This window comes from Cyrtonyx montezumae, unplaced genomic scaffold, assembly GCF_038088225.1.
Source record: "Cyrtonyx montezumae isolate F1298 unplaced genomic scaffold, pur_monq_1.0 scaffold_1, whole genome shotgun sequence".
Classification (NCBI taxonomy): domain Eukaryota; kingdom Metazoa; phylum Chordata; class Aves; order Galliformes; family Odontophoridae; genus Cyrtonyx; species Cyrtonyx montezumae.
In genome coordinates, this window is record NW_027071825.1 from 24,990,991 (window position 1) to 25,012,163 (window position 21,173).

Consider the following 21,173-nt stretch of genomic DNA (forward strand, 5'->3'; position numbering starts at 1 on the left):
TGCCCTCCAGCCCAGTGTAACTCCTGGAGATGCCTGACAAGGAGGGCTGCGGGGAGGATGCTAGCAAAAAGCCAAGGGTGCCTTGACGATCCCCGTTCCCTCCACACCGTGTCACCCTCTCTCCACCGCTTTGTGCCAGACAAACCCTGGCTCGGAGCCTGGCTCCACCGGCTCAGCCCGTGCTCCAAGGATGCATCCGGTCAGATTTGGGGCTCCCAGACACAGTCTGGCGATGCAGAGCTCCTGGACACGGAAGGGTTTTCCGTGCTCCTGCTCCATGCTTCGTTTTCTGCTCTCCTTTTTTCATCCCTTTTCATCTCTTTGTAGAATAAAACCAACAGTGGCAGCTGAGCTGGTACCTTCCCTACCCCCAGTCTCTATGGGGACCCCAAGCCTGGGGAATCAGCTCTGGGAGCCAAGGCTTCTTGCTGGGCTCCTTTGAGGCTAGGAGCACATCTGAAGGTTTTCAATTGGTATCTACAGGAGGAAGAGACCCAGGGAAGGCTGGGTGGGCATGCAATGAATGGGCCGCAGAGATGGCAATAAGGAAAAGCTCAATGAGAGACGTGCTCAAAGCATGGGTCACTGGGGTTCTGCCTCTCCCTGTACAGCCTGTCCTCCTCCAACGACTGCTGGCTGCACTGTTGAAGCATGTTTGGAGATGTGGAGAAAAGAAAAGGAGGCCTCCTTGAGGCCCCACTTGAGCCTCCTTCATTGCAGAGCATCACAGTTATTCTGTCTTGCCCATCACATCCCTCATCTATCTGGGTCTCAATAGCCAAGGTAATTCTAGGGCATAACATTCCTTTTCAACTTCGAAATCCTGCTCCAGGACCAGAGCAAGGCAAAACTCCAGCAAAACCCAAGGGCAAAACTTGCCATTGGCAAATACTGCGAGTACCTTGAGGACCTGGCCTCCACATCATCCACCAGGAACTTCCTCCTAGCTTGGCTGGGATGTTTGGCTTCTCCCTCTGTCCTCCTTCCAGCTCCTGCTTTGAAAATGAGGGGAAATTCCCTGTTCTTCCTGCCCTGACCTGCAACTTTTCCCAATGGTTTGAACTTCACAGCAGCATGGGTGTGTGGCAAAGGGTATCCTTTCTCAGCTTCATCAAAAGCAAAGAAAATATAATATATAATATTTTATATATATTATATATATATATGTATATATATATATATATATAATTAAGTTTAAATATTTGCAGAGATCACAACTACCTCGACCTTGCTAAAAGAAGCCTGTACAGCAGAGGGAGGGGAGTGAATAGTGACAAAATCCAGAGCAAAAACGCTGCACCAGGACACACGTCCACAGCCGCGTCCAGGCTCCCGGTGCTGGACCCCGCAGAGCCCCTTGGACTGGACCCGAAGTCCCCGGCAGGAGCCTGTGGGGATGGGGATGGGACCACCTGGCCTCCTCTTCCACAGCATCCACCTACTCGGCGGCCTCCACTGCCATCCTCCTGTCTGGCTCATCCTTGTGCCTCCTGCCCCGGCACCCTGCCGCCTCCTTTGGTGTCCCTTCGCTCCTCCGGCACTCGCCTGACTGATAGAGGCCTTCCATGCCACCACTACTGGTTCTCCTCCGCCGCCGGGTCACGGCACGTACACTCGTCCTGGTCACAGTCAGCAGCAAATGGGATCACCTGCAGCGACACAAGGGAGGTGTTAGCCCAGATCAAGCCTCCACTCTCAGATCCCTTGCCCACCTCTGTAAACTTTCTCTGTCTTGGTATAGGCAGACTTTGGGCTGACGGTGATATGGATGAGACCACCAGGCTTTCACCATCACTGAGAAACAGCTCCCAAGCTGTGCCCTGTAGCTGAGCTTTCTCCTTAGTGTTTTCCTCCTCAGCAACTGGTGTAGGAAGTAGGTTAGATGCCTACAGCTCTTATGTGCAACAGATTAAGAAAATCCAGGCAGGCTGGATGCAGAGCGAGTAGGAATAGTCTTCAGCAGGACAGACAGTAGGGTCACCCATGTGCTGGGCTGGTAGGGAGCCTCATTGCACTTATCCAGCCAAGCAAGCTTATGTCACCCCAGCCGATGTCAGCAGAGCAGGGTGGCAGGGTACCAGCAGAATATCTGGCTCCTGGTCACAAGATGCCCAGCAGTGGGCTGTGGGAGCTGAGGCAACCAGTTCCTAGAGGTTTTATGCAAACAAGGCTCAGAGCCTGGAGTTTTTCTTACTGTGGCAGCATATCTGACTTTTGATAGCAAGTGAGAGGCTGGAGATGTTGCTTGGTGCGTTCCTTCCTTAACAGAGAAGCACGAGAGACTCGTGCTGCTGGAGAGCTGCCTGTGGGGCACACAAACTGGGCTGTGGCTCATTGGGACAGCCTGTCCTTTATGTTGGCCAGAGATTCAGATGCCTCAAACCCCAAGAGCCATGCCCTGCTCTGAGATGTGATATCAATGTGGAGGTTTCACTCATCACCTGGGTGTAAAGACTCTTCTATCTCAACTGCATCTTCCCAAGATTTCATTTTTACCTTTCTGTGTGTGTGTGTGTGTGTGATGAAAGGAAAAATGATTCAGGCTCCACAACAAAGATGAGAAGATCCAAATTCACATATTTTTGCACTGAGAAATTCTCTCGTGCCCTATGGTTTGTTTTGCTGCTGGATATGTTTCGGAAAGATGGGCTGTGAGCGTTGGGTAGCAAGTTAAGTGAGAGGGGTGGTTGTGGTGGGAGACAAAAGAGGGTCTGCACAACTCTAATGCCAAGTTTCTCTCGATATGCTATTCCTCCATTTTTTCCCTTCCCAAGGAGAACTGGGAAAGGCAACCCATAGCAGATGCCAAAGGACCTTGCCAAAATGCCAAATTCCCTTGAGACCACTGAATTTGACAACGAGGCAACTTCTGACTCACCATGACTAGCACTACATCCTATGGAAGGCATGTATTTGGAACTTATTTCCCAAACTGAGAGGGAATCCTGTGAGCCTCAGCAGGAGCTGGTTTGAGCTCTCGGTCCCACTGGCGTGGGTCCAAACCTCACTGTAATCAGTGGAATGATGTCTATCAGCTTCAGCTGGTTTTGGTTTAAAATAATGGGTCTGTTGATGGGAGAATTGCCTTGCAGGCCTGGTTCCACAGCCAGCAAAGCATGGCTAATGGTGACCACTTAATCCCAAATACCCATGCTGCAGAGAATGCTCACTTACCTTCCTGGAGGACAGCGTGGAGGAGCAGCAGTCACCCCCATCATACTGGCAGTACGCCCGGTTGTTGATGGTGTCACACCAGCCATCTGCTAGGAAGGGCTAGAGAAACAAGTTGTTGCTCAAAGTGTTATTCAAAGGTGAAAAGTTCCCCCCCAAGAGCAGAGATCCCGTGTCCTCAGCAAACCCTCTGTGCACTGCTCTCAGTGCAATGGCACTGCAATGCAGCTGTGCATGTTCACAGCCTGGGAAGGGCTCCACAAGAGGCTGACCCAGCTCTTCTCTCCATCACCACCATCCTTCAGAAACTCTCCTTCCAATGAGCTTGGCTCTGAAGTTGAGCTTGGTGACCTGTCTTGGGCAGCTAAGAGCAGAGAGGCAGTCATAAGGATCAATAGAGAATATTGCTCAAGGGTCAGTTTCAGGAAGGAAGATGCTTTATCTCCCTCGGACCAGGGAATCCAAGGTCAGGAGTGTCCCAGAAGTACCTGTGCCCATGCCAAGCCAAGAACTGTCAAGCACTGGTTGCAACAACTAAGCCTTTTCCAGAAGGTTCTTGGTCTGACTCTGCTATCAGGGGACATGTCCCTACAGTACTGTAGACTCTAGAGGTGGCTCTAGCCCTCTCTACAGCACATAGCTCCACCAAACCATGCCTGGCTGGACTGCAAGCCTACTTATTCAGTGGTCAGGTGGGAAAAAAGAGAAGAGACCTCCAAGCACTTTCTCCCCATAGGCAAAATCCAACTCTGGCTCGAGTAGAGGCCTTAACCCTACTGATAATGAGAAATATTGACAACACTGCCTCTTTCAAGCTTCAAACTTGGCCACCTTCCCTTTCATTTCTCTGTTTTGTGTCCCAGTATGGTTGAGTGGTTGAGGGCTTTCACTGAGTGACACAGCCCAGTGCCCTTTGCTGGTCTCCCTGATCAACTGGGGATGTGCAGAGCCTGTCTTTGTGCATACAAACGAATGCCCCAACATTAGCAAGCCTTCCTCACTTTTATCTGTAATGTGGAAGCAGAAAGCTATTCCAGCAAAATAGCTTTCTGACCAGAAACATTAGACGGCACAAACAGCCATTCAGAAATCCACTTAATTTTTTTGTCTAGCTACATGAGTCATCTGATTAGAGAAGAGAAACAAGTAACTGGGGCTGAGCAGCAGCCAGCTGAGCCTGAGAAACAACGCTGTGCAACTGGTGCAACCCAACAGCATTCATGGGGAGTGCTTGCAAAGAGCTGTCAGGAGCTATAGCCCAAGTTTATTTAGCACAGCTCCACATCAGCACTGCCAAGCAACAGTGGGATGTGCTAACAGTAAGGAGAGACCATTCATTATCTGAGTGATTAGCAGTGAAATATTTCTCCTGCTCTGCATGGGCAGCTACTGGTTCAGCAACTGCGGCCATCCTCCTGCTGTCATCAGAAGGGGCTCGCGATAGAAACCTGGCCATCCCTTTGCTCAGGAAAGCAGCCAGCCCATTTCACTGGGTCTAGTGGTCCCAAGTGATAAATTAGAGGGCTTCAGCATACAATTTCACCAATATAAAAGGGCAAACACTCTTCCACTAATGTAGAACCCCAGTGGCTCTTAAGCAATGGCGAGCAGAAATCCCTGGTGCACCGGGGCTGGCAGGTGCGGGATGCAGGCAGGGGACTGGCTGCTGGTGGGGATGTGCTCTGGGTGTGATTTTCTTTCATGGTGGAGTTTTTCCTTGAGCTTCACTCCATGTTTCATGAGTCACTGACAAAACAACACCCGCTGCTTCTGTAGTTTCCATCTAATTACCGCGGAGGATTGCTGGTCCCAGCTGCGCAGGTCTGAAACAATTTCCAGATCATGCCTCGTGTGCAAGGTGGGGGAGGACAGAGGCAGGGACAGGATGGGCAAGGAGACGCTCTCACTTTCTCTCTATAACTATTAGGGCTAATTGCCCCCTTTCCTCAATCCGCAAGAGCCCGTACCCCACCCCAAACAAATACAGGCTCCTATGGCAACGCATGTTGGGGAAACTTAACAGCTCATGTTCCAAATTACACTGGAAAAACATATGAGGGGAAAACAAGAAATGACTAATTGGACTGGAGACTCCTGAGAGCCAGGAGTATGCGTTGGGGACACTGGCCCTGTTCCTCGCAGCAACATGACAGGTTCAGTCTCATTGCTTTCCGGATAGTGGCAGATCAAGGAGAGCAACCAGAGCTGGGATGATGAGGAGCTGCTGGAGCTCCTGTTGGATCTCAGAGGGAGATACCACGAAGTCCTGCTGCTTTGCCAAAGAGCCTCCAGCCAGTTTTTGCAAGAAGAAAGAGCAAACTATGGTGCTGCCCTTGGTTTCCTTTGGTCCATCCTTGCGTAAGTCTCACCATGGACTTGCAAGAGGGCACGGGCAGTGCAACCAAGTATGAATAGGAGATTTGAGGGTGAAAACCACCTATGGGTGCTCCAAGCCCATATTTGAACTCTGTGGCTCTGCAGGAAACAACGCCAGCATGGGGTGAAGGGAGCCTGGCCCACGCCAGAGGCTCCAGGAGGACTTGGAAGTGTGTCAGGACATGATGCAGAGCTGCTGGGCCAGGCTGCATGCCACCAAGAGCTGGGCTTGCATCTTTGTTCAGGCAGGAACATCACCAGGGCATGTGTTAGCATGTGGAGAATGGCACCTGGCACCATAGGGCCAGGAGATGTGCTGCCCTAATAAAAATAGTAAGTGCTTGCCCAGTGTTTTGCTCACAGCTTTTTCCTCCACCTCTGCAGAGTCCCCAGAGTTGGAGCCAAGCTTTCTGGCTCTGTCTCTGCAGATGAACCAGACTGGACAATGCAGGAGTATGAGGCCACCTTCTTTGTTCTTGTCCCAAAGTCATCAGCTAGGTGGATGGAGTCCAGATGCTTTTCTTCAACCTTATACGTAGGTTGATTCACTGTGAAAGAGCTTCGAAGGGTGTGACAGGAACAGTGGTGAGCAAGGCAGCCAGAGAGGCTGGGTTTGGGGAAGGCAGCGAAGCAGAACGGATAAACCACAGATGCCATCAGTACTGCACATATTTTGGTGCTGCGTCACGGGCATTTGGTGAACAGCATTTCTCAGAAACACAGGCTTTGCTCTGGTTGAGCAGACCTGAAGGCCCAGTACCTTCCTATTGGCAATGACCCACTCCAGATGCTTCAGAGAAAGGTGGAAAAAAGGAAAAAATGCAGAGTGCACCTGGCCAATTATGTACTGAACAGCTCTTCTGTGCTGCTGTGGAAAATGCTTGCGATTTCCATCTGCCTTTAGCTAGAGAAAGCCCAGATCCTAGCTTGAGAATTCAGCTTCCATAAGCAAAATGTTTCCTCCCAGCCTCTAGGATGCTGTGCAGGTCCTGTGCTTTGCAGCACACTGATTCAGTGCAAGGAGGGCATGTAGGCTGCTCTTCTGTTTCTTCCATGTCAGAAAACCTCTTGCTGTCTTTGTGTCCTTTCTTTTGGGCAACAGTATTTTGGGCTTTGATGGACCTCAGACCCTTTGCATTCCGGGATGAACTAGTTGTAGCTTTCACAGCAGCCTCAGAAGAGCAGGGGACCACCATTCTGGTATGGGAAACAGGAAGATACCAGCCCTGGAGATGTCATTGCCAAGCTCCATGGGAACACTAGAGATCAAAGGGAGATGGTGCAGTAAAGGAAGCAGAGTCGTGGCTGGGTGATAACCTCTGGAGGGACATGCCTCCACTTGCTGTGCACACGGTTTTCCAGGTGCATCAGCATGTGCTCAGCTCCAGCCACCCCTCTGAAGCCCCAAGAAAGCTCTGCTATTCCAGGAAGCCTCCAAGAGGACACAAAGAATGCCCAAAGCCTTGCTGACAGCCAGGTTTACTCAACCCTCCATCATCCATCACCCCATGATCTTCACTTGTGTCCCTGGAAAACCCCTTGTGGACGAGTCCTTGTCCCATCCCTTCTGCACCAGTCCAAACTATTGTCCCCCTATAGAAAAAGCAGGCTGCTCTCCATCCCTCCAGCCACAGCCACTATTAGAAGGATGCTGCAGCACAGTGTCCCCAGGATGCATCCCCTTCCTTGCACACACTGCTGCTGGTGGGGCAAGGAGCCCGGCAATTCTTGGCTCCCCTGGCTTGCCCAGGGAAGTTGACGGGGAATGCAGACTGTGGGAGGAAATGACAATGTTCATTGTTTGGATTGAATATTTTTCTTGGCCCTCTCTCTATTGCAGCGTGCCTTTTATTTCATTATTTTTTCTCCCCCCTTCCCTGACACCCCGAGCGTGCTGACTTTCCCTCTCTCCTTCCTGAGGCTCTCTGGCAAGCAAGGAGGAAATCAGCCCTGAAAAACACAGAGAGGGACAGGGAGGGAACAGGGTTGGCACCTGGACAAGAAGACTTTTGGGATGCCTCGCTGCCCTGAGCCACTCTGAACAGCAAGTGAGTGTTGCCCAGCCACTGTGCCCAGGAGAAGAGACCTCGAGTGAGGAGGAAATTTGGCAAGAAGCACCTGAGACCAAGTGTCTGGGAGAAGAGGAAAGAGGAATAAATTCCTGCAGCCCCAGTGTTTTGTCCTCTATTTCTGTGTCACCTGGTTTCTGTCCCTTGAGACATTTCTGTGCTCCTTTTAGCATCATGGATTCACTAAGGTTGAAGATGTCTAGATCGCCAAGTCCAACTCTGGCCCATCCCACCATGCCCACTGGCCATGTCCCTCAGTGCCACATCTCTGTGGTTCTTGAACACCTCCAGGGATGGTGTCTCCACCACTTCCCTGGGCAGGGAGAAGAAACTGTTGCTAATACCCTCCCTTGGAGCCACGTGTGCTCCGTATGGCTTGGAAGAGAAAGGGAAAAGTGTCATTGTTTCTGAGATTGCTGGTGTCCCTAAGCCACTCATCAATTACATCTTATCAGGTCTCCAGGTGTCCCCTTAGCCTTGTCCCTTGTACACCCAATTGTCAGTGCTCAGAGGATACAAAAGGAGGAAGAGCCCAGAGGAAGAAAAGAGCAAGTGAGGGGGAGTACAGGGAGATGGGAGACAGCACTCCTGGCGAGACTGAGGATCTTCAAGGGGTGGCCACAGGGCTCCCTGTGCCATAAGCCTGCCATCCTGCCCCCAGCACCATGCCCAGTGCTGGCAGAGCAATTGCCTGCCAAGCCCTTCGTGCAAAGTATGTTGCAGGATAGAACGGGTTATGGAAAACAAGCCCTGAAAACCACAAGGGCCTCCTGACCCACTTGTATCTGGTTTCTGCCAAGTTCTTGTTACAGATCTTAAACAGAAAGAAAAACAATGTACGAGGGATGAAGGAGCTGAAGGGGAATATTCGTGTTGGAAGAGCAGTTGGCTGGGCTGTGCTCAGGGATGTTTGTTTATCATCAAACACGACTCAATGATTTTGATTTCAGCGGGGGCCTTCAGTGGTTTTCCACTCCTGTCTGCATCCCTGGCTGCACAATGGCAATGTCTGAGAGAGCGAAGGAGGACAAGGGCAGGGATGTGAGGTTCTGCAGCCTGTCCCTTGCACGGTGCTGCCATGTGGTCTCTTTGTGCCTTTCCATTTGCTTTGCCTCTTAGGAAAACCTGCTTTCTACAGTCACACTCAACCTGTGTGCAGGGCAGGAAAAGCTCTCCTTGGGGAGTGATGGAGAAAAAGCAATCTGTGCTGGGTCAGCCCACAGCCAGAGCTAAGCAGCATGGAAATGTGCCCAGCAGGTATCTAGAGAGCTCCATCTCTAGAGAGCTGCCTGCCACCCAGGGCTTTCCCCTCACAGGCCAGGAGCTGCCTCTGAACCCACACTGACCACAAGCTGCAGTTTAGTCATTTGGATTGCTTCCCCACGTTCTCTTGAGACATAGCACACACTGTCCTACATGGGAATGTGCCCAAGTCTTGGGCAACTCATTAAGTGTGTGCTCACCTGGAGCTCATGGGCCTGTAGGAGCTGCTGGAACACCTGAAGGAACAGTGAGTGACTTTAAATGGCTGTGCTGAGGTACCTGGCTGCTCTTCAAAGCATCTGGGGCATCCCATTGCCAGGAGTGCAGAAGAGGCCTCTTCCAGAACATCCCACCATTATTATACTTCTGCCTGGTTCCCTGTGCACTGTTAACACCAGAGCCCTGTGGCATGGCAGCAAAATGTCCCACGGATGTGGAGCAGAGGCAGCCACCTGCTGCATGGCCCTAATTTGCTCAGGGTCCCATCCTATCTCTCATTGAATTAAGGCACAGTAGTACCCTGATTTTAGACCCCGTCTTTATTGCACATGTTATCAGAGGGGTTAATTGGGGCTGCCAAATGCTGGACACGAGCCACGGAGGTGCCAAGGGAGGGGTTTATGCACAGCACTGAGAAGGGCAGAGGACCCATTGGGTCCCAGCTACCTGTTGGGTCACGAGAGGCGAGAACAGCCTGCAGCCACAAACACGCCTCCATCCCTAACTCATAATTTCCACTGCAATTACTCAGGAAAACCACAAAAGAGAGAACAGCTTAGCGTTTTACGATCGTGATAACATGATCGGCAGCGCACGCAAGGGCAGCGAGACCTCGTCCTCATGGGGGGAAGACCAGTGAAATCCCCAGCAGCTCACGCCAGCCGCAGCCTCCTGCCATGGGCTGCTGTCACCCGTGGTGGCCTGGTGCCGGCGTCCCTGGCTGTTCCCCAGCAGGGCTGCTCAGAGCCCAGCCAGGCGGCCTCAGGAAGGGCAGGCAGAGCCTGGGAGCTCAAGCCAGCACCAGAACCCAATGTGTTCCCCATTAAGAAGGAAAAAAGGGTGCCTACACCTGCTACAGTTAACCCCTTGCTACCTGTTGCAAGTGGAAATGGAGCATGATGCAGAAGGGCTTGGCTGCCCGTGTCTGCTTGATCACTGGAAGATCAGCCTATGTTCCTCTGCAGGATGGTGGTGTTACTCCATCCTGTGGAGGTGACAGTGATAGAAGAGGTGTTTTTTTCCACCCAAACAACAGTGTTCTCTTCCTGCAATGGGAGTAAGGAGAGCACAGAGCTGGTGAGCAGCATGGGCTGGGCTGTTTTGCTTTCCCATGTGGCACTGGACACCCTCATGCACGGACTCACACAGCACCAGGACAGCAATGGGGACAAGCAGTTTCCCCCCTCCCCCACCCAGCCCCAAGCCCCCTCCCCTCTTCCTGCAGTGCTGCCATCTGTTTTCCTACTGATGGAGGGGGATGAGATGTTCCACTGGCCCTCGAGAGGCAAAGCGTCTCGGTGCTAACTCGTATTCCTGGTGGGCTTCTGGAATGGTTCGCATCACTCCCTCTCTCCTTGAACTACGTGCCTCCACGCAGCGGGGATGGGGAACTTGGCGCAGAGCAGCGAGAGACAGGGAGGCAGATGGACGGCCAGATTAATGGAAAGGGAAGGGAGGTGGGGAGAGGAGTGCGAGGGATGAGCAGGCGGGCTGGTCCGCCGCCAGCGGAGGAGAGAGATGAGCGAGAATCTCACTGATGCCATTACACGGTGACTTGAAATTTCCAGTGGGAAGTTGGCAAGGGGGGGGCTGGGTTGGTCAAAGCTAGGCTTGGCTGCTGCTCACTCTGCCCCAGCCTGAAGAGGACCCTGTAGGGAGGGGCTGTGCCAGCAGCTGGAAGGACTGCACTTCTGCATAGGGCTGCCCCTCGACTGAGGTGGCCAGATGAAAGCAATTCCTCATTCAGTGAGAGACAATAGCATCTCCAAGGGGTGACTCAGACCTGAGGGGACCTGGACAGTCCACTGGAACAGTGTGGAGGGTAGAGGACGGGCTCCAAAAGGAGGTGCCTCCAGTGAGGGATTGCTGTTAGATAGGGAGGAACCTGGTCCCAAGACATCCCACGCAGCTGGCAAGTCAAGCTGAACCACACCAAGCCCAGGAGGAGCTCCAAAAGCAGAAGACTCCTCATGCAGGAAGATGAAGGAGACATGGGGATGGGTGGAGGATGTCATGCAGCAAGGCCAGGTTAAGGGTTGTATTCCATCTATACACTACTCTCACTGTCTGGTGTCTCCACAGCCCACAAGAAATTGGCCCCCGAGGGAAATGGCCTCCAAGATCTCCAAAGGAGATGGAGGCAGGAGAGGAAGGGGAGTGAGAGGGCTGGAGTGCAAGAGAGCACAGACAAGATGGAAACCAAGTTTGGGGCACATCCTGTGGTCAGAGAAGTGGACTGGTAACACTTTTTCCCAGCGCCAAGCAGCCCTCTGAGTAATACCTTCAGGGCAAAGTTGTGGCAATGCATCTACTATAAAATGTGTACTAAAAGGTTGGCTTATCAGTTCCACAAAAAGAGTAATCGAAGGCATGAGAAGAGAGGAGGAGAGCAGGGAGGAGGTGGCGGTGAGCTGTTTCTAAAAGGAAAGCATCGGGGCAAAGGAAACAATCTGAAGGATGAATCTTGATTAGTATTGCAGTGAGTGACTCTGACCTTAAAAACAGGCCTGGCTGATGAAATTGCTAACAAGGAGGAAGACATTGTTCCACAGAGGAGGATCAGGATATCTGACAAATAGATGACCTGAGGACTAGGGAGAGAAACAGGATGACATTCATTTGTGTAAAATTGAAGGGCAAGCTCTAGTGCTGATAGTAAAACATCTGCTGTTAGCTTGGAGCTCATCAGTTGGAAACAAAGGATGTAGAGAAAGATCTGGGTGTACTTGCTGACCTCAGGTCTCTCTGAGCTGCCAGACTGATGCAATGGCAGAAACGACAGAACCGTTCCTGGGTCTTATCAAAAGAGATTCACACATAGGCTTTGTAAAGGGCTTTGGTGAGGCTGCAGTTGGAAGAGCATGTACTGCGTGGTCATTTCTACTGGAGGAGTAATTAAAAGCAGAAAAGGTGTAGAAAAGTATACGATGGTAATGATGAGAGTAGACTTAATCTGCTCTTAGGGCACTGCAAGGTTTTGGCTTGCTTAAGTTATAGCTGCAGGCTACAGATGTTGTCTGGGAATGCTCAATGAAAGTAAATGAGGATGACAAAAGCCAGGAAAAGAAAAGAGCTTGTGTTGGCCGTGAGCATGCTTAAGTGGCTATCAAGAAGACAGGGAGCACTGCTATGAGACACTGGGATTTTAGAGTCAATGCCTCTCTCACACACACAAGCAAGCCAGCATTTTTCCATCATCCCTTATGGGATCTTGCCCTGAAGATTCAGATCCAAGGTGAGTCGCAAAACCTTCCTGCTTCAAATACTGAGCTTTAGAAGGCACAGAACTCCCAAGGCACTGGATCCACCACTGAGCCCTGGCACTCAACCATCCAATTCCTTTTTCTAGCACACAGCAACCTATTGCCTTACAGATTACAGGAGAGAGACACAACAAGCCACCAGGTTTGGGAGATAACTGCTGCACATCCTGCCAAGCACATTTCCTCCCCGAGGACGTGCCCACTGCAGCATCGAGGCCACATGGTCACATACAGTCACACGTGCTGCCCTTTCTTCCACCCTTCATCCGACAAAGAGCTGAGCTAGGCAGAACCAGCGAGCAAAACCCGATCATTTGCATTGAAATGAGTGCATTAAAAAAAAAAATCAGCAAAACCCAAAGATATTTTTGGTGCGTAGACTTCATTTACATTTTCCTTCTTGGTAGAAATCCCAAATTTTCAGCAGACAACATTCCAAAATTCCCTCTTCTCCCTCCCCCACCTCCCCTCTTTTTTTTTTTTTTTAATACCCTCAATCATAATAACAAATCGTGCTCGACAAAGACTGCCTATTTTTCATTTCCTCTGTGAACTGACTCCAGGCTGCCTATGATTTTCTCTTGCCGGGTAATTATTCAAAACGAAATGAGTGGCTAACCGATTTCTGCAAAGAATTCTTTGTCTGCAGATTCTTGGGGAGCGGTTTGTTTTGCACACACGACGCTGGAAATCCTCCTTGTTTTGGTTGGACGCGTGAGTCACACAGGGATTTTCTGGACCCGTGTTACTCTAGAACTGCAGTTCTGGTTAAGGAAATATTCAGGCTTGGAGCCGGCGTGCGCTTTTTGGGGATACCCCTTGCCAGTGAAATCCTTTTGCTAGAATTTTCTTCCCGGGTTGGCTGAGAAGACTGTGAGGAAGGAAACACGGCACGGAGCCCTGGGCCCATTTTGTGGCCATGCAACACGTTGCAGCTCACCCCCAGCATCGGCCTGGCCTCACGCTCCGGGTGAACGCCAAAACGCTGAAATGCCAGCAGACCTCCTCCATGTCAACCCGTCCCAGACCTCCACGTCTGGTCATAAAGACCCCATGTCCGTGCTACCCAGCTACACCGCAGGGCTAGAGCTGTCCCATGTGCTGGGAAAGGGGGCTTACCTCACACGACTGGATGCAGTGGATGGCAGCGGGGTCTGGGTACCATTGCAGCCTGCCCGTGCATACGATGTGCTGGGGAGGAGAGGAGAAAAGAGGAGTTAGAGAGATGATGGAGGGGAAACACAAGTGCTCTCCTAGAGGTGCAGGGTCTCTTGAAGCTCCAAAAGGTGATCGCACCTAGGATCTTCCTGCACATCTTCCCAGAGGAAAGAAACCCTTTGAAGCCCATTGAACCCAAGCTTCACCCACAAACCAGACTACACTGCTCAAAGCAGAACCTGGATAAAGAGATAGATGCATGTGCATGTGTATGTGTGCACAACCAGGAGGGGAAAGGGGGACCTGGAAGGGATCACCAGGATCTGGGTTTGGCTGGCAGCACTACACATAGTGGCCAGCAGCCAAGCTGGAAGTAGCCATCCAGGACCACCACAGATGGAGTCCTCCATTCATCTCATCATGCTGTGCTGTACTTAGCAGCTTCCCTCTTCCACCAGCCTCAGTTCCCAGACAGCTGTCCCTGGGCACCAGCATCAACGCGCCCTGTACAGATCCGAGAGCTGTGTCCCCAGCAGAGACACCTGGGGACTCAACTCCCCAGACTTGGCCAGGGCTGGATACACCAGCCTCACATTCACCCACACCACAGAGGTATTTACGAGGCTTTAAGTCAGCAGCTGCAGCCAACTGGACACGAGAGCTGGATGTGGAGGACTCGGTTTCATCTAACTGGAACGCTCCGTCCCCATAATTCAGAAGGGGGTTGTTGGGAACACGCATGATTATATGGGAGAAGAAAAGCCCCACCACACAGGCAATTTCCTCCTTGTAAAGCTCAGGCAGGCTTTGAAATCTGAGGCCTCATAAAACGATGGCTGGCCCGTGAAAGTGTCCTAGGATGCCCTGCACAGCTCGGGTGTTACACGGACGGACACGTCTTTCTTCCACCAACGTGGCTCCAGCATCCTCAGCATGGAATGGAGCAGCTCTGCCTCGATCTGCTTTTACGGGGTGCCTTATGCCTGGGCTTGGATGTGGTGGGAGAGGTGAGGGAGCTGCAGGCTGGCTGGTGGCATCTCCATCTGCTCCCCGTGCACTACAGGGTAGTGACAGGTGGCCAGAGGGCAGGGTGGTAGCAGCACCCTTGCAGGTGGCAGCAGACAAACCCCTGTGTTTCCGCTGTATTTCTCATCTCCTTCTTGCTCCAAGCCTTTGGTCCAACCCAATAGGTTGTCAGGAGCAAGCTCCAGAGGTAATGTCCTCAGCCAGAGCAGGGAAGGCAGCTGTGATGGGTTAGGACAGAGAGGCTGGAGAGAGCAATTCCTGCTCACCCCAAAGGATGCTTGGATCCCAGCTCCATTGGATGTGTTGTATGCGGTTGCTGTATGACTTGAATGAGTTCCCAGCCCTTCTTGGCTGTGGGATGTGATGAATGAGAGCATAAAAGCCAGCAGTGCCCTCCCCAAGCAGCCTCTGCAGCCCTGGTGTAATTTGTTGCATCCTCCCCATCACCTCTGGGATCATGGCACCTCACAGAACGCAAGCACAGCAGGAGGCAGAGAGGAAAACAAAGCATCCCAGGCAGAGAGCTGCTGTGAGGGGTAGTGCTAATATCTAAAATAACACCACTCTTCCCTTCTCCAAAATGCTTCCCTTGCATGAGAACCTGTGGCCAAGCCACCCAGTGATCTGTCCAAGGCTCAAGCTCCATGATCCCACATGCCACGGGCATCCTGCTGCTGCAAAGGCATGGAGACAAGGAGTGGGGATTCTGCTGGGCCTCCTGGGGTGGAGGGGAAGGCCTGGGTCGGGGCAGCTCCCAGGAGAACTGCTTGTTTTCCTTTGTTCCACCTCCTTCCTTCTGCATCTCTGTTTTATTTTAAGAAATATTACCCTGTTGGAGCTGCATTTTGGGAAAGTCACGCGTGCCATGGAGATCCAAACTATGTGAGCTATTTGAGCTGTTTTGCCTACAGAATGAGTAAGGGATGGGGAGGGAGAGGCGAGAGGGTGGCCAGCGGTCCTGGCAGCAGAGCCAGCTCTCAGCTGATGGCAGTGCCTCCTCCCTGGCAGGGACACATTGCCCGGGGCCGCGCTGCAGCTGCCAGATGTTCAGGGACCAGGGCTCACACCTTGTCCTCTGCCAGGGGTGAATTCTGATCTGTGCTCAGTCATCTCAGCACCTTGGCTGCCGATAGCATGTGGCACATCCCATAAGTCAGCGGGATTCCTGCACTTAGCTTCATTCACAAAGGTATCCTGCAAGTCCTGGAAAACTCACGTTGCAGCCAGTATGCTGAGCCTTGGTCTCAGAGGGTAGGAGGCTGTGCTGAAGCATCCTCAATGTGGGGAAGAGGAGGGAAATTCTGAGGACCTGGGCACTGGTTATGAACCAGAAGGATCAGCCTGAAACCTCATGGCATCAGATAAAGCAGGCATGGTGCAGAGAGACCAGGCATGGCCTGGGTGGAGCAGGTCCAAGACATATCTGGGAAGATGCACGTGTGCACTGAAAAGACCTCCGCCAGAGCTCACCAAAGCCTGGAGAAAGGGGAACTTGGATATCCACATGCATCCATTATGAGCTGCTCCACCAGCCCCACAGCAATATACCCGGAAGAGATCCAGAAGGGCAAAGAAGAACAATACAGAAGAGATTTGATCTCTATGCTGTGCTGTGGGTAACATTCCCAAAGGCCAGAGGTCATTGATGAAGGACTTGCCACTAAGTCTAAACCCAGCACATCTGGAATCAGCGAGGTTGGAAGAGTCCTCTAAGATCACCAAGCCCAAGCACAACCCATCCCACCATGCCCACTGACCACGACCCTTGGTGTCACACCTCCACAGTTCTTGAACACCTCCAGAGACGGTGACTCCACCGCCTCCCTGGGCAGCCCATTGCAATGCCTTACACCTGCATATGCAGCAAAGGTGTGTACCTGGCCATGCCAGCCATGGTGAAGCTCATCCCAAGCTCCAGGCAGATGTCAGGGCAGAGCTGGCCAGAATGAGCAACCAGCAGGCATCTCCTGAGCACGCACTTGTGGAGAGAACAAACCTACTCTGAGCTCCTCACACAAGTTCCTGCCCTTCTTTTTACCCAAAGCAAAGAGATCTGTATGAAAAAAACACTGTATAGAAAGGAGGGTGGACTGATTTGGCCGCACTAAATTTTTTGAGGGACCTCGTGTATAAATGCTCTGTTGGAGCAGTGCTCCTTCCCTGCATACCTGGACTCTGGTGGGTTGCAGGCGGTGGTCCATAGTCTCAGCAGTTACATTTTCAGGCAGTATGACTGGATCACTGGGGGGAATAATGCAGGAGGGTACACACACAGCACCTGAGGAAGGAGAGAGAGCCTTGAGGGACTGCAGCAGGAGCCAGGCAACTGCATGCTATGGGAGGGTGCCAGACCCCAGCATGCTGGAGCCTCACTGTGGGCAGAGGTGCATGTGAAGGAGATCTTTTGCCTACCAACAGCTGACAATTCCTTCCCCCAGTCCTGACTTATGCAAGAGTTTACTGGAGTTTTTGCAGCTATCCTAATTTATCCCTATCCCAGATGAGATAACAAGTAAACATGCCCGAAGAGGCGAACCCAAAGCCATAGTGGCAAGGCATAGGACCCAGCATGAAAACATGTCTGGACTGGATATTATGGATGTTTGTTGATGTGTCAACATCACAGTTTTTTCTGCCATGATTTCCTATGACCCAGGAGGAAAAAAAGATGTAAGGCTCCCCCCTGGCAAAGCAGGTGGGTCCCAACCTTAGTCCCAGCTTCACAGCAGGTCTGTCCCACGTTTATCATTGGCCCAGCCTCGGCCAGTTTTAGGTTTTACCCTAATGTCCCATCCAGTGAGATGCCAGGTGGGATGTAATGACTGTGACAGCATTGCAGCTGAAAAACGACCAAGTCTTTTAGAAAGAAATGGATGCTGTGGTCCCTCGTCTGGTGAAAGTGCCCTGTTGCACACAGTTGTCACTTCAGCTCTTATCTCGGAGCTGCCCCATTAACCCTGCAGATGACAGCAGTCACATTTAAGTGCAGAGGCTGTGGTGGGACTGAGGGCTGGAGGGTGAGATAAAGCACTGCAGAGGGCTGGGCTTGCCCTAGAGATGACTCCCTGCTTCTGAAGAAATGTTTACAGTGATAACTATTCTAACTTCAGTTTTGCCTATGGACACAACCAGGGGATGCTTAGGGCTAAAGTCACCCTAGGACTCTGTGTTTAGTAGGAGATTGAAGAAAAAACAGTTTTTCATAGATTTAATGAGAATTGGCCCAAGCAGAAGAGTCACCATGACCTTCCAGCTGGCTCTCCAGGACGGCTGACTCAACACAGGGGCTGGGTTTCTGCATGGTGCTCTCCTGCCCTCACCTATGCCGTGCCCCTTCTCGCACTTGTACTCCACGAGGTTGAGCTCTGGGGGTGGTGGGCAGGTGCCCTGCAGGCTCTTGCACAGCTTGAACTCCTCCGTCCACGTGCCCTCCTTGGTGCAGACAATGGGGATCTGGAGAGCAAAGAGAGACCACGGTCTGGAGACAACCTATGCAGGGTGCATCCTGTGCTGGCACCCACACCACCACAGTCATCTCCAGCTGTGAGAAGAGCTCTGGTTTTGCTTTCAGTGGCACCCAAATGCCACAGAGTGTCAAGCCACGCTATTTTGCAGTGCTCTGAAAGCCCAGCATGTGGCTGACTCCCACCCGTCCCATCACTCACCTGTGATCCTCGTGGCTCACAGCTCAGCACACACTGGCTGTCCAGCTCGAAGCCCCGAGTGCAGTTGTACATGCCCTCAAACACTGGTGGGGGTGGCTCACAAACCACAGGGACGCAGCGTCCCTCCTCCCACTGCCCGCTCTCCAGGCACTGCACCTTCAGGAACTTCCTAGGGAGAGAGATGGAAAGAAAGCTGAGCTGCAGACCCCCCAAAAAACATCCTTCTCGATTCTCAAACTGCCACGACTGGGGCTTTCCCATGCCATTTTCCAGGACAACCTATGCTCAGCCAGTGCCCTTCCTTCCCCTTGCACTGATTTAGGAATCCTGGACACTTGTCACGCTGCCCATCACGCCAATTTAGTGAGCATGAAGGCAATGGGTCTATGGTTGGACTAGATGATCTTAGTGATCTTTTCCAGCCTCAATGATTCTATGATTTGGGAGCCCTGGGTACTTCTTCTCATGCTCCCCATCACTCTCCATCCTTTGTAGCACCTCCAGACGATCTCTCCCTGCCCGCAGCCCCCGCGGGTACGTGCGCGGCTGCCTTGTCCTGCCGCCAGTAGCTGCATACTTTGCCGGAGGAGCGAGCCTCCCCTGTAAATCCTGCTGGCCCACGCCCAGCCCTGCTGAGTCTCCTCTTTGTACGCCGGCCAGAGCTGTCAATCCCACTCTCACCGAGGAGCTGCCGCACCGGAGCAGACCAACACCAGCTTGCGCTGCTGAAACGGCCCCAGCGCGAACCGCTTGCCAAAAAGACAATGAAAAAGAAGGGGAGAAAAAGGCCAGGAGCAGAGCCCACCCGCTTCTCTGTCTCCTCACCTTGGCAGCAAGACAGGCAGACTTCACATCTTCTGCACAGGAGCATGAAAACCCCCGTGGGGCTTTGGGCAAGCTGGGGACGCATCATAGAATCATAGAGCATCCTGAGTCGGAAGGGACCGTAAGGGTTGTCAAGTCCAGCTCCTGTGACCCAGTTACTGACACATAGCTTTTTACAACTCTGACTGCTGATTCCTTGGTCCTTTTCTCATCTTTTTCCCTTCTGTAGCAGGCTCACTCCCACCAGATGCCCATGCCTGCTGCTTGCCTCTGCCCACTCCAGCTGTCGAAGCCAGCGAGCAGGTCTCCAGGCGCCCTGCAGAGGTAATCCAATATCCAGTGCTAGGCTGCAGAAACCCCTCAGGGTGACACTGGGGTGCCCTTGTTCTGAGCTGCTGCTCGAGGCCACCTGTACCCCTACCATGCACCACAGCAGTGGGGGCTGTGGCCATTCCCCACTGTCAGAGTGCAATGCAATGGATTTGATGATGTCTCCATCAGGTCAACCCACCCTTCTCATCTCCATGCAAGCACCCTGCTCTGCTTGCCCGGACACCTGGCCAGCTCAGAAGGCTGGAGGACCATGTGTACACAGGGAGAAGTGACCCAAGATCCTAGGCAGCACCCTCATATGTCTAACTGACCTCAGAGCTGGTGTGTACATTTCTGCTGGGTGCTGCTGGACAGGACATTTAGGAGCCTTTTCAAAATATTCCTGCCTTTTTAAACATTTGAAGCTCTTTGAGAATCCCCTTCTGCTTTCAGAAATCAGATTTTTTTTTTTCTAGAGACTTTATAAAAGTGGCAGATGTTTCCTGCTCTGATGGACACAAGCAGTAATACAGAGAAGGGAAGGGAAGGGAGGGGACATGGCAGGGCCCCCAGTTCAAGCATCACTCTTGAACTGACCAAAGAATATTGAAAATGACATCCAATGACATCCATCTTGCAAGAGTGATGAGGAGAAACATCTCTAGGTCTCACTGTGGACATCTGCAGCTTCAGCCCAATGCTGGTTTCTTGCTCTTGCTCGCTGACCCTTCCACCAGGATGGTGCTCACTGCATTTCAAAGACATCCCCATCAGGCCTTAGTGCTTTGAACGCTTTTCTCTGTCCAACTCCTCAAGCAGCTGTTTCCTCTTCTGTCATGGGGACACGGAGTAAATCAGAGCAGAGAAAGGCTTTCCTTGCACTGCTGCACTGCAGACACACCAGAGGTTAGACTGATGGCTTTAGGGCGATAGAAGCAAAGCAGTGGCACAAAGCCTCCAGCATCAAGCAAAACCCCTTCTCAAGGAAACAGCACACCTGGCCACCTGGGCATAACTGGTGCAGCCACTGCACGTCACTGTTGCTCTTCCAAACTGCAGCAGAGGCCTTTTGGCATGGAGCTGATAAGGTCTGGGGAGAGGCACCCTGTGATCTTTGCACAGATGCACACCACGGTGTGTGCCTAGGATCCTGATCGGGGTCCAACGTAACCTCACGCAGGACCTCTCCCTGTCCCTCTGCAACCCGTCTGGATCTGGATTGCAATCCTTCCTCACTGGAGGCTCACCCCACAGGCAGCCTCTGTGCCTTCAAACCCCAGGGCAGAGGGTGGCACACGGTCCACTGCTGCGCATATGAAGGGGGCAGCTTGTATTCAGGCATGGAGGAGGGAAGGGAGAGGCTGTTTTATAAAAAATAAATAAATAGAGTAAGAATTACCTTGTAGCAGCTTGAAGTTTCCAGGCCCCCTGACTCCTTCTGATCTGGCTTAGCGGCATTTCATGAGGATTAATGAGGAAGCCAGAAAAATCAGAGTCAATGCTTCCCCCCTCCAGCAGGGCAGTGTGATGTCTGATGGGGAGAGGAGGCCAGGAGATGCCTGGGGCTATACCCGATGTGAAGGCATCCAGCCCCAGGGCTGTGGGAGCAGGAGCCTGGCCAGGATCCAGCCCCAGGCTGGGGTCCACCACACAGGAGTGGTGATGAATGAGCCCAAAGCCACCTCATCTCCCATGGCAGGAGACTGAAGGATTCAGAAAAGAAGGCAAGGAAGAAGGGAGATTTGATGGGAAGTGAAAAGAAAGCAATGCTAGCTTGTAGGGATTCGACTGCTTTCCTTCCCTTGCTCCAAACAGCCTGGGCAACC

General features: G+C 52.1%; 1 protein-coding gene across 1 annotated transcript in view; it reads right to left on the reverse strand.

The window, feature by feature from the left end:
* Window positions 1-1,574: 1,574 nt before the first annotated feature.
* Window positions 1,575-21,173, reverse strand: part of PAPPA2 (pappalysin 2) — a 72,727-nt gene continuing 53,128 nt past the window's right edge. Inside the window, exons 17-22 of the mRNA XM_065745219.1 lie at window positions 18,211-18,379; window positions 17,866-17,998; window positions 16,714-16,823; window positions 13,481-13,552; window positions 3,175-3,273; window positions 1,575-1,649 (exon numbers count right to left, since the gene is read on the reverse strand). Coding sequence (XP_065601291.1) covers window positions 1,575-1,649; window positions 3,175-3,273; window positions 13,481-13,552; window positions 16,714-16,823; window positions 17,866-17,998; window positions 18,211-18,379 — 658 coding nt within the window. The remainder of the gene's footprint in view (window positions 1,650-3,174; window positions 3,274-13,480; window positions 13,553-16,713; window positions 16,824-17,865; window positions 17,999-18,210; window positions 18,380-21,173) is intronic.